This window comes from Pagrus major, chromosome 13 (assembly GCF_040436345.1).
Source record: "Pagrus major chromosome 13, Pma_NU_1.0".
In the NCBI taxonomy this organism is placed as follows: Eukaryota; Metazoa; Chordata; class Actinopteri; order Spariformes; family Sparidae; genus Pagrus; species Pagrus major.
In genome coordinates this window covers 23453305-23466417 of record NC_133227.1, presented here as the reverse complement: position 1 = coordinate 23466417, position 13113 = coordinate 23453305, and the positions used below count along the sequence as shown (strand labels likewise).

The window sequence follows — 13113 nt, the reverse complement described above, 5'->3', positions numbered from 1 at the left end:
ATCTGCTTATCAAACCGCTAATGGATCATTAATGCACTTAGCCCTTCCCCCATTTACATGGGTATCTTCATTCAGCAGTCATAACTGCAACAACTACGGTACGTACTTAAGAGATGGGATTAGCCCCCGGAATCCAAGTAAGCCTTCAACAGCCACCCACCGACCCTTTAACCCCTCAGTGCCCCCGCCCTTTCCCTCACTGGTCTCCAGCGTCCGGCTGAACCTAATGGCTCGCTGTCGCAGCACCCTGCTATGTTGAAAATTACAAATGCGCGTCACGTTTGTGATCTTAATCTCGCCATGTCCTTAATTTGTGAAGTAAAAATTCCACTGTATCTAATAATGATAATAATAATAATAATAAAAATAATTAAAAATAATAGAGGAATTATAAACAGATTAATAGAATAAAAGATTTTTAAAAAAACATAATAAACAAATAAAAACAATGAAGGACAGTAAACTGACAAAGTTAGCAGCTAGCTTTTGGACAGATTGGAGTATTTGGCAGCTAAATATCCAGATATTTTCCTCTGGAGGTGGTGGAGACCAAAAACGGAGCTTAAAAAAGACTAGAAACAAAAGTCCAAGTTATTGCTAATGTTGCTCCGTATCTGCCGGATGTGTTCTAGGCAGCTGTTTGCTGGCATGTTTACAGAAACTCAGTCAAATGTTGTGTTGCTGCTCCAGTGTCCACATAATCAATACTGTAGATGCAGCTTTAAGTTAAATGAGAGAAATTCTTGGCGTATGTTTTATATGTCTATTTATTCTAAGAAATAAGAAACAAGTAGATTTCAGATTGTTGTCAGTGTCGTAAATGTGTATATACACTTATGTGTAATTCATTTTGAAGAAGCTTTTTGTCCTTTCTGTTGAATGTCTTTGACTTTTCTCCCCTGCAGAGGCAACACATGGTGACTTCTGATGTCCTGGTATCGACCTGAAGCTGAACCATGGTCATTCTGCAGCAGGTAGGTCACGCTGGGTATCAGTAGCTGCTTTCATTTTATACTTCTTCTCCTCTCACCTCAGTCTTTAAATATCTACAGTCTACACTTGCTGGTTCCCTTAGTAATTGTTGTGTCTAATTTCTACCTGCAACCTGTGGAGTTTGTGGGCTGAAATGACAACTGTTGCGAGCAGATTATATCAACTGTAGCAAGCTAACAAACCGAACTCAGAGGGTTTAAAAATGTCTTCTGCCGACTTTTTTATTTTTCCATCTGAATCGTTTAAAACCAAGAGCTTGATGGTTTTATACTGTACATGATATCATGCTAAAAGGTGAAGCTAAAGCTTTATGTTAAGGGCTATCTTAGCAGTTGCAAACAAACAAATGGAGAATCCACTGAGTCACTGTGGAGATAATAGATGTCTAAAGTCAAGAAATCTGTCCTGCTCGCAAACATAAGGTTGTATGTTGTAACTAGACAAACATCAGCAGGCTATAAACTGTGATTTTAACATAATGACCCAGATGAGCTTAAATCAAACATTTAATGTAGTGAAAAAATATTGCTTAGAACTTAAAACCTTTTAAAGTTCTCCTTAATGTGTCATATTAAGAGGTTATTGAGCTTTGGACCCAGGAATCTGAATTTGCAGCTCACCTGGGGAGACAGATAGACAAACGGCTGAATGCATTCCTTACAGTGTTAGTTTTGTGTTTTTGGTTTTCGGAAAGGTGACACCACGCTCCAAACTCTTCAGTATCTTTCTGACGAAAATGTGTAGACGCACAGAACTGTTGCTAAGCTGTTATTGAACAATCACTGTTTCAGGCCGGGGTCAGTAAACGGTCAAATCCATTTTCGTTATCGTGTTACAGGCTGTTCATTCCCTCGCACGCACCGCTTTAGATTAGTTTTACAGTCAACATTCATTCACACACTGACACCTGCTTTATGTCTGCCTGTTTCGAGGGTGTCTGAGGATTGAAGGTGGAAAGTTTCTCTTTTATTTTCCTCTTGCAGATTCCCCTCTCTGTTCTCTCTTTAAGCTTTACCCTTGTAGGTGACACTGCTCATGAAAAGCCTTCTTAGAGCCCAGATAAGAAGAAGGCAATTATAATATCAGTGAAAGATTAGATGGAAGTCGATAAATAAATGAGATTCTTGCAACATCAAAGTAAGATACAGCAAATTAAATTACAATAGATCAATTATAAAGCAAAAGCAGGGTGTTAAACATAAATGCAGAGTGTTAAAGGGTCGGTTAACCTGAAAAAAGACGAGTCATACTTAATGTTCTCACTTTTTTTGGACTGATTGCCCAGGTTTTTTAGATTTCTGTCCTTAGAAGTGGTTTGTGTAAAAAATAAACATATGCAGTACGAATCAAGTGAGAAAATAAAATTCATGCACTGTTGTTTCACATTTCAGTGGCGCTTCAGAGTCCCAGCAGACTAAATATAGCAGACGTCGTCTCCTCACACAGTCTGACGTGGTTTACTTCATATCAGGACATCAATAGTTTCTACTCGATAACTAGATCCTGGTGCCTTTCTGTCCCCCGAGTCCTGCGGGGCACGACTCAGAGACGCCGCACTGTTTTAATCTCAGCTCAGAGCCTCAGCTATGAATCTCATTCACCGGGTGACATCTGGATGTCGTTAAACGGAAGCAAAAATAGCATCTTTAAGGTCACAGACGGTCGGGGTGAATACCGAGATGTGTGCTGCAGTGTTTTCTTTATGATTAGCGTCTAAACAAACAGGAAGTCTGTGGCTGTTTTTAGAAAGTAGCATGTAAGTTACCTCAGGTGATCCCTGACACTTTGTCATCAACTGTCAGAGGATACAGTTAATGTCTAAAGAAGCCAAGATCATATACGCCACATGTATCAGAGTCGATGTTGTGTCAGCGCTTACAATACAATGTAACAAACTATGATTAAGTTATTTTTTAGGAGCATTTTCACCTGATCAAAAAAATATGTAAAGACACAAAGCTGGAAGTAAAGTAAAACATTAGTTTCAGTTTTAAATATCTGAAAAAAGATTCAAGAGTCAATCATTTATTGTCATTTCAAAATCAAATAAATTAAATTTATACAGCCCAAAATCACAATCACATTGCCTCAGATTCAAGTAAGGAAACGTTTGCCAAATGAAAAAGAAAGAAAAAGATAATGTAAGCATATCAAACATATTAGCAAAGTAAATAATCACAAGCAGCGTAAACATAAGACACAGAAGATAAAGTGGCTCGAGGAGTGCAAATGTTGTTTCGGGTGTGTTCAGACATGCACAGGTATTTGTTGAAACGTAGCTTTTTCTGTGTGTTTTGGCCTTTCATACACAAGTAAGTGGTGTTTTAGGTCACTGAAAATTGACTTATTTACCTAGTTTCAGAGTTAAGATACTCCATAACTCATTTTCCGTGTTTATATCTGGACGGAAAGAAACTGAGACTTTCTGCACCACATGTCCATAACTTAACGGTGTTCACCCGCCGAAGCTTGAAACAAAGTTAGCGATACTCAGGAAGCTGAGCTAAGGAAAGGAGACGTAACATTAGTGCATTGAGCAGCTACAAACTTCAAAATGGACGATGGCATCAGTCATCGGCACAATACTCTCAAATAGCCACGTTCTCTTTCTGATTGGGCCTCATCAGTGTGTGTACTGCAGCATCATTGGCAAATGTAAACTCATATTTCATGTGCGAGGGAAAAAGCGGCTGCTGAGTGTTTTAATAAAAATAGCGTTATCCAACAGGATTCTGTGAAGAGCACGTTTGCAGATGTGTTAGTATGGATGGTGATTGTTTCTGAAACAGTGGTGCTCATTTTCCAGTCAGCTGCTATTAAACCATTGCTGAGGTCAAAACCCACCTTATATGATCTACATGGGAATAACTGCTACAGTAACAACACATTTGGCTCGCTTGTCACTTTATTACGAATAAGTATTACAGCTGCACCTCTTAATGTGACCTTTCTCAGTGTTACAGAGGTCAGAGTTTACATCACGCCCACACTGGACTGAAGGTGGTTCTCAGGTTTAAGCCTTTTTTCAGACTTAATCCTCCCATTCAGAGAGTTGGCAGTGGAGAAAGTAGGCAACTGTGGCAGTGTGATGCAACTGTGATGTTTCTTTTTATAATGAAATAACCAGCGGCACAAAAACAGTCAGGTAATAAGAGAGCAAGTGACCTGAAGCTAACACACACTCACTTCTGGCTGCTGGTAAGACGGGTTCATGTTTATTTTCTCGTTAGTTTGATGGACCTTGTGTGTGAGTAAGACGACGGTCAAAGTAATTAAAAGATTAAATTAATTAATTAAAATTGACTGTATTTAACCTGGTGCTGTGTTTCCTGATGCAGGGGGACTATGTGTGGCTGGACCTTAAAACGGGCCGAGAGTTTGACGTCCCTGTGGGAGCCGTGGTCAAACTGTGCGACTCTGGACCGATCCAGGTTCTGGATGATGAAGGCAGGGTGAGTGAACAGCACAACGGGAAGTACACTGCTGCTGTCACTGTATGTGTATCTGTACTTTAAAGGAGAGTCCAGTTTTGTGCAGCTTTTCTTAGTGATGGCTTTCATTTCTGTAATCAGTGATAATAAACTGTTGTCAGTGAGTTAATTAAGGAGACTTGAAAATGAGGTAATATCGTCTTCCAGATGTCGAAAACTTGATTTGAGGATGAGAACCATATTATCATCACTAGACCCAACAAGATATGATCTGTGTCACGAGCCTCGAATCCATCTTTATCTTCATCATATGCTACACTGACATTGTCACGTTAGTCAAGATGCTTTTATTTTGATTTGTTTCAAATTTAATACTATTTTTCACTTCAGCTTCACAGTTTGAGTGTTGAACAGTTGAATCATTGAAAAACTTAAACGTATATTCAGCAAACTGTCTGTGTCTTTGATGAAGTTCCTCTTCTGTCTCTGGGGGAACGAAGCGTAATTTATTGATCTGCTGACTTTGGTGCAGTTTGGAGTAACATTCACTGACCGCTCAGAAACCCTGATCATAGCCACGATTTCACGAAACACAAACCTCTTCGCTTGGAATAACAATTTGACTTCTGAAACCTCAAACTTATTATTTCCAGGTTTACGTGACAATATTTGAGATTTTCCATGTAGTCTCAGACTTTTGGACCCCACTGTATATGTGTAAAAATTGTGAGACGATGTAATTAAATTGTAGTTAAAGAATATAGGTTTGAACCAAAGACAGCGGTACTGCAACGAGACAAGCATGAGTGAACGTCTTCTGACTCCTCGTCCTGAGGTTTTCTGTGTCTGCTCGGGTCCGCTTGTTTTGTTTCTGCCATGTCCTTCAGCGATGTGGGATTATTAACAACATTTCAGGTGTGCTCACGTTTTTGCTTTCACACAGAGTGGTTTAGAGCATCTGGATAAACTGTTTACCACCTGTCTCAACATCTGAACGCTCGTGTTTTCGAGCTGTTAGACTCCCGAGCTCCCACGTTGCGGTACAACGTTATCATAACCAATAAATAATGGCCAAAAAGACTAAAAATTCTCATAAACCAGACCGCCATCCCTCTCATCTTCTCTGACTTCTTCCCCCTCACACAGGAACACTCGATTTCCCCTCAGAATGCCACCAACATCAAACCCATGCACCCGACCTCCATCCACGGGGTGGAGGACATGATCCGTCTGGGCGACCTCAACGAAGCCGGCATCCTCCGCAACCTGCTCATCCGCTACAAAGAGCGCGTCATCTACGTAAGTACCCCCGAGCTCTTATCCACACGGAGCACACGAATGTTTACAGTCACCTACAAGAGCAACATAAAGAGACTTTACATGGAGGGAGTTACCTGAAGTAACCTGAAGTAACCACAGCTCAGTTAAGGTCTCAGGTTAATCTGTTTACTTGTACCTCCAATACCCTGCAGTTGAGTTTATTTGTTACTTTAAATAAAGCAGTTAACACAATGACCTCACCTACCTCTTTGGTTTACCTTTGACGGGGGTGGTAACAACGATTTCTATGTGTGTTTTCCAAAGAAATAATTTTGTATCTCATAATTAGAGCTGCAAGAATCGGCCGATTATTCGATTGAGAGAAATTTAATTTGCAAATATTTTGATAAATCAAAAAATTGTCCAAGATTTTTTATGAATGTTACATTTTTTCTTATATTTTCTGGTAAATATTCACCAATTTACTGCAGCCATGTCAACAAACAAGATAACGTTTCGACCTACTGGCTTTCATCCAAGCAGCCAGTAGGCTAAAACGTTAGTTATTTTGCTGACATGGCCAGTGTAAACTGTTGAAACTGAGATTAATTAGCTCTGTCCTGAAGATTTGTGCATGCATCTGTTAACTTTAGGTGTTAGGTGACTTTTGAACACTGTGAAGTGTGTGTTTTTTCACACTTTGCTAACATTTGACAGATCAAGTCAAGTGTATGTATATAGAACATTTCGTGCAACAGGCGTAAACTCAATGTGCTTAAAAACAGATTTGATTTTTGAAGACTTGGACACATTTCAGATGTGTAACTTTGTATCTGATCTTGGTTAGATGCTCCTGAAAAACAAAGCGACAAAGTGAGCAGGTCAAAGGGATTTCTGCCTGAACTATCGCCTGTTTGATATCAGTTGTAATAATAATACCACCCACGTATCTCAGTGACAAAGTCCCAGTGTCTCAAACAACGGAGGACACAAAATCAAAAAAGCGATAACTGATAACGAATTTAACTTTTACGAGATAAAGCCTCCGTTTCTTTTTTTCTTGGGTGAATCCAGGGCATGAAAATAGCTTCTTCTCACCTTAACTGAGCTGATCTGCGGCACGCTGCTGCTGGTCACGCCTGTGTAAGAACTTTATATAAACACCAAGCAGGCTTAAAATGGTTTACGCTGGATATCGTCTAGTAGTTGGTGCTTAACAGCTCAAGTGACCAATGGGTCAAGCTCCTAAAATCTTGAACTTGTGTGTATTCCTTTGAGAGTGCGTCCAAGTTATATATATAATAGTTTTTGTTTTTTTTCTCTATAGACGAATTGTGGTGGAAGGGTGAGTATAAGAAAGAAACTGAAAACCAAAAATATGCTAACACAGGTCTGCGAGGTATTTTTAGTCATCGTATTGATTTTAACATGGGTAAAATGATGGTTTCATTCGTGGCTTCAACCTTTTCTTGCTTTATTAATGACTGATTTTAATTCTTACTTGTTTACTCAGTATCTTTTTTTTGCTTTTGAAACAAATTTGATTCATTAAACCCACGATAGCACATGACTATAATGATTTTAGAAAGTTTAAATTTACTCCAAGAGTTACAGTTTCATATGATCAAGTTCCTCAAGTTTACTCCAATCAGTTAAATGAAAATGAAAATTATTAGAGTAAAAATTGACACAAGAAATACTAATGAATCAAATAGAAGACAAATGCTGTCAACATAAAGATCATATCTGCAATTATACTTGTTGATTTGAAAACATATTTAGATGCATGATGTTTAATGTAAATGTTTTCGGTGTTCACTCTTCTGTTTTTGTCTTCCTGCAGACGTACACAGGCTCCATCCTGGTGGCAGTGAATCCCTACCAGCTTCTGCCGATCTACACTCCCGACCAAATCCGCCTCTACACCAATAAGAAGATAGGCGAGTTGCCGCCGCACATATTCGCCATCGCGGACAACTGTTACTTCAACATGCAGCGGAACAACAAGGACCAGTGCTGCATCATCAGGTGTGTGTGAACATGCAGTGAAGATGGGCTCAAAGTGAAGCACAACACGTCATTCGTAAATAATGAAGAAGTCACAGAAACAGGAAATATGTGAATAAAAAAATATATGAAATGCAAATGAATTATGGCATAAAAAAGTCAAAATCACGAGATAAAAAGTCAAAATTATGAAATAAAAACATTATGAAAGATGTTGTAGTTTCACAGCTCCACAGAAAGAAAACCGAGACAGAGAGAGAGTGTGTGTGCGTGCGCTTGTGTGTGTGTGTTGTACGAGTGTGTAACAGTCCTGTGTGTGTTGCAGCGGTGAGTCTGGTGCTGGGAAGACAGAGAGCACAAAGCTGATCCTGCAGTTCCTCGCAGCCATCAGTGGTCAACACTCCTGGATCGAGCAGCAGGTCCTGGAGGCCACGCCCATCCTCGAAGGTCAGACAGCTGCAGTGTTTTTACACAAAATATCGAATCATATGAACACGAACATCTGGAAAAACGTGTTAAATGTAGCTGTTCTGGATCGAGTCAGTCACAGTGAACCACCAAGCTTTTTCTTGCTTCTGACCTCCTGCTTTTTCCCATCACCTCGCTGTACAATGAATTCAGCCTTCGGCAACGCCAAGACCATTCGTAACGACAACTCCAGTCGCTTCGGGAAGTATATCGACATCCACTTCAACAAGCGAGGAGCCATCGAAGGAGCCAAGATCGAGCAGTACCTGCTGGAGAAGTCCCGTGTGTGTCGACAGGTGAGATCATAGTTAACACAACTCTTTCCCGATCAAACACAACGAGCGGCTCATTGATGAGTTTTTTCTGTTTTAGTATATTGTCGTTTGTTATTATTGTTTATACAGCAGTCAACACATATGGATGTTGACAAATACATTAGTAAACACTTTTATATGCATACAACTACAGCATAGTGTGTTACAAGCCATTTGATTTAACTTATTTCTTTCTTTCCTCCAGAATCCAGATGAGAGGAACTACCACATCTTTTACTGTATGCTAAGAGGGATGGCTCCAGAGATGAAGGCCAAGCTGGGCCTGGGCCTCGCCACAGACTACTCCTACCTCACCGTGGTGCGTCTGTCGATGGAAAATGCTCTCAAAACATGCTGGAACATTTTATTCCATCACAGATAGGACACACATCTTTTGAACGTGAGAAAAACAGCGAAGATAAAGATCTCTGTGTGTTTTATCTCGCAGGGGAGCTGTACAGCGTGTGACGGTCGCGACGACCTGAACGATTACTCCAGCATCCTGTCAGCCATGAAGGTCCTCATGTTCACTGAGACTGAGAACTGGGAGATCTCCAAGCTGCTGGCTGCCATCCTGCACATGGGCAACCTGCGCTTCGAGGGTACGATGAACCAAAATACACGCAGCTTAATGATTCAATGATTTTTTCTTTTTTATGTCTGTGAAAAACATAAAGTTACATTACATTACAATTATGTTCCTCAGCTCGTACTTATGACAACCTGGATGCCTGTGTGGTGGTGAGATCTCCTGACCTGGTCACTGCTGCTTCACTCATGGAGGTGTGTTAATATGTGTGTGTTATTAGAGGTTAACACACTAGTTTTGGGAATGAAAAACCAAATGAATAAATATCAGAAAATGTAATTGCCTGCTTGATATTCGACAGTATATCTGCATAATGGGTTCATTGGAATGCAGGGTGATGCAGCACTTTGGCATTCAGTCTTACAAGAGAGAAAGACATGAAGCTGCTTTAAACGGTCCATTTTCACCACTTCTGTGTCCATCACTGATGTTCTTGTTTCCTAATGTTTCTACTGTTCCTTGTGCTCTGCAGGTGGAGCCGAAGGACGTGATGGTGTGTTTAACCACACGAACCCTGATCACACGTGGTGAAAGTGTCGCCACGCCTCTCAGTGTGGAACAAGGCCTGGATGTCAGAGACGCCTTCGTAAAGGTACTGAGCTTTAACCACAAATACAGAAAACATCCAACATGGAACCAGAGAAATGTTGACATATTTGCTTAAAATGACTCAAATATTCAACACTGCAAAAACTCAATTTTTTTTCTGATTTTGAGATAAATGGAACTTGTTTTCAGACAATCTGTGTTTGTTCCACGGCCAGATTTGTATTTATTACAATCAAGAAACACCTTGTATTCATTTTGTTTGTTAAACCTATTTTGGCATGCACGCAGCTTTCACATACAGATATGGATGACTTTGTCTCTAAGAAGAACACCAGCTCGCCAGTTTATTGATATTTTTGGTTTAAAACTTGAGAAAACTACTAGCCAAAGGATCTGAATGAGGCTATATGCCGTCTTTGCCGCGAGACGATAACACCGTCTATCTTGATATTTGGGCTGGACAACATCGTGATATGAAATGTTGGACATCGCCCGAGCCTACTGTAGACATATCATTAAAAACCGGAGATCTGTACTCTTACTGAACATGAGTTTCTTCTTCCAGGGGATCTACGGGCGGCTGTTTGTCTGGATTGTTGATAAGATCAATGCTGCCATCTTCAGACCTCCGTCCTGCGAGAGTAACTTAATACGCAGGTCGATCGGGCTGCTCGACATCTTTGGTTTTGAGAACTTCATCGTCAACAGGTGATTTATTCTTGGTCATTAGATCAGAAACCGTCATTATTGGTTCATTCATCTGACAAGGAAAATCTTGTTTGAACTGTAGTTTCTGTTGTCATTGTTGTTAAATCCTTCTTTCTTCTACTGATTTTCCTTCTCTGTAGCTTCGAGCAGCTTTGCATCAACTTCGCCAACGAGAACCTGCAGCAGTTCTTCGTCCGGCACGTCTTCAAACTGGAGCAGGAGGAGTACAACCTGGAGGACATCAGCTGGCAGCACATCGAGTTCACGGACAACCAGGACGCTCTGGACATGATCGCCAACAAACCCATGAACATCATCTCCCTCATCGATGAAGAGAGCAAGTTCCCAAAGGTACAATACGATGGAAGGTGTTTGGTCATGCTGATATTCTGGGCTCATGTTGGTCATTTTACAAGATATATTGAAGTATTTTAACTTTAAAATTCTAACATCTATAGCTATGATATAGTTAACAGACTTATGTAGCTGTTCTTTATAAATGATGCCTGTTTCTTTGTCTTTTAAAAGGGAACTGATGCTACGATGCTTTACAAGCTCAACTCGCAGCACAAGCTCAACGCCAACTACATCCCTCCTAAAAACAGCTACGAAACCCAGTTTGGTATCCAACACTTTGCCGGTGTGGTGCATTACGAGACCAGAGGTTCGTTCTGTTTCACGATTTATTGAATGCTCCTTCTTGTCTCACTCCTTGTTATTCATTATTTTTGGCTCAGTCTCTCAGGAGAGGATTCTGGTAAAATAAAGGTCAGATGAGATGTGAGAAGCAGACCTGAACAGAGCGAGAACACCAACGACATAATGCGCCAACAAATTATCCCGATTAACTGTTCGTATGCATGCCTCCAAACAGTATAAACAAAACCAAAATCAAGCAAATAGATAGTTAAAGACTAAAAAGTAGTTATTGATAAACAGTCATCTTTTATGCCCTGATATAAATGAGCAGACCGCATGTATTCAGGAAGCTTGTTCCTCAGGTGAGGAGCACAGAAACTAAAAACTGTTTCACCCTGTTTAACATTGATCCTATGAACACTGAGTAAAGCTGCTGCTAATTGGACTATAAACAATCACAAGCGCCCAGAAGAGAAAGTCTTGGCCCAGATATCTGTTATTCAGGGATATTCAGGCTAACTTTAACCAGTCAAATCAACAGTAGGAGAGCGCTACGTCCAGCGGAGCCAGTTGGGAGAAAAAGCCTTCACTGTCTCAGTGAAATAAACTCCCCAGTTCTGATATAACTGATGCTATAGCAGCTGCGCTGACCTCTTGAGGAGCGGACATTGTTGTTTTCAAACAAACAGTCGCTTCTCTTGCAGGTTGTCACATCTAAACCACACGCGTAGCTGCCAGTAGATCCTCAGAGGACGCTGAATGAGTCAATGAGGAATTACATTAACACACAGCTCTTGGTTTGTTGGTGCAAAAAGCCAGTATGAACACAACCTGGACCAGAACTAAAAGACAACCATGTTTTGTTTAGTTTTTTTTATCTTTGATCAAAAGTGCCCTTTCAGTTTCTCTCTCTCCGTCCCTCCTCCAGGCTTCCTGGAGAAAAACCGGGACAGCCTCCACACCGACATCATCCAGCTCGTCCACTCGTCCAAGAACAAGTTCATCAAGCAGATCTTCCAGGCCGACGTCGCCATGGTGAGACAACTTCAGATTTTTACTTTGCACGAATACTCGTAACACTAATAATTTTCACCTCCTTGTGTTGTGACTTCGAAGGTGTTGCTGTCTTCAAGCGATAATGTCACTGATGACTTTTGCCTCCCTTCAGCTTTTCTCCTCAGGGTGTCGGCCTTTTACTCATGTCACACCCCTCGTCTCACTCTGCTGTCTCTTCTCTGTTTCCTCTGTCTTTTGCTCTCACATCAGTTTCTGTGTGGCTATCAGCAGCCCAGCACCCCTACTCCCAAGGTAATCAACGGCCTCTAGCAACATGTGGTCACTCAGAAACCCTGTGTGTGTTCTCGTAATGTGAAGTAAACCCACCCCTTCCTTAAAACTCTTCTTTTTATCTGACAGGTGTGCAGTTTGTTGTAGCAGAAACCAGAGGGAAAAGTGTGTTTATTCGATAAGATTTAGCTTAAAGCAAACTCTCTGACACGCTTTCAGTCCTCTAACATGTTTCTGTTTGGCGTCACTGAGAGGATTTCAGTGCCGACAGCTGTCAGAGACTTTGTGTTGTTTCCTGTTCCTGTTGTGTTCAGTAGTAATCGTGTGTGTTTGTGTGCACCCTGTGCTTGTGTTGTCTGTGTCTGCTGTTTATCAAGATACCATTAAAGGGTGACTCCGCCAATTTTACACATTAAAGCGTGTGTAGTACTCCCCAAGACCAAAGAAGGGATGTAACAAAGTACAAATACTTGGTTACTGTACTTAAGTAGATCTGACAACTTTTATCTTTTCCTCTCTACATTTTATCACAAATATCTACTCCTTACATTTTCAAAACAGGCTCATTGCTTTAGTTTGAATGCATTTGAGGAGAATTATCGATTCTTTTTATTTTTGCATCATTGCATTGCTGATTTCAACCTGTCAGTGCACATCATGCACGGCAGACGTAGCGAGATGAAACAAAGTAAAAGATGTAACGAGTTGGAAACAGACAGAGATCGAGACTGGAATGGGGGGAAAAGGCGTGTTAGTGTCTCATATCTGCAGAGACCCTGCAGCCCTCTGCTTGGATTTTCTTATTTTCTCACTTTGTTGCTGCTCGGGACGCTTTACCAACACAAAATGCGGCTATTTGACGTCCTGG

At 40.8% G+C, this 13113-nt stretch overlaps 1 protein-coding gene across 1 annotated transcript in view; it reads left to right on the top strand.

Annotated features, from left to right (window-relative positions):
* The first annotated feature begins 956 nt into the window (after positions 1-956).
* The window catches only part of myo7ab (myosin VIIAb), a 34088-nt gene continuing 21931 nt past the window's right edge, over positions 957-13113 (top strand). Inside the window, exons 1-16 of the mRNA XM_073479259.1 lie at positions 957-974; positions 4332-4445; positions 5571-5723; positions 7012-7029; positions 7528-7712; positions 8017-8138; positions 8313-8455; positions 8679-8792; positions 8922-9075; positions 9180-9256; positions 9535-9654; positions 10177-10319; positions 10460-10670; positions 10848-10983; positions 11887-11993; positions 12225-12266. Coding sequence (XP_073335360.1) covers positions 957-974; positions 4332-4445; positions 5571-5723; positions 7012-7029; positions 7528-7712; positions 8017-8138; positions 8313-8455; positions 8679-8792; positions 8922-9075; positions 9180-9256; positions 9535-9654; positions 10177-10319; positions 10460-10670; positions 10848-10983; positions 11887-11993; positions 12225-12266 — 1857 coding nt within the window. The remainder of the gene's footprint in view (positions 975-4331; positions 4446-5570; positions 5724-7011; positions 7030-7527; positions 7713-8016; positions 8139-8312; positions 8456-8678; positions 8793-8921; positions 9076-9179; positions 9257-9534; positions 9655-10176; positions 10320-10459; positions 10671-10847; positions 10984-11886; positions 11994-12224; positions 12267-13113) is intronic.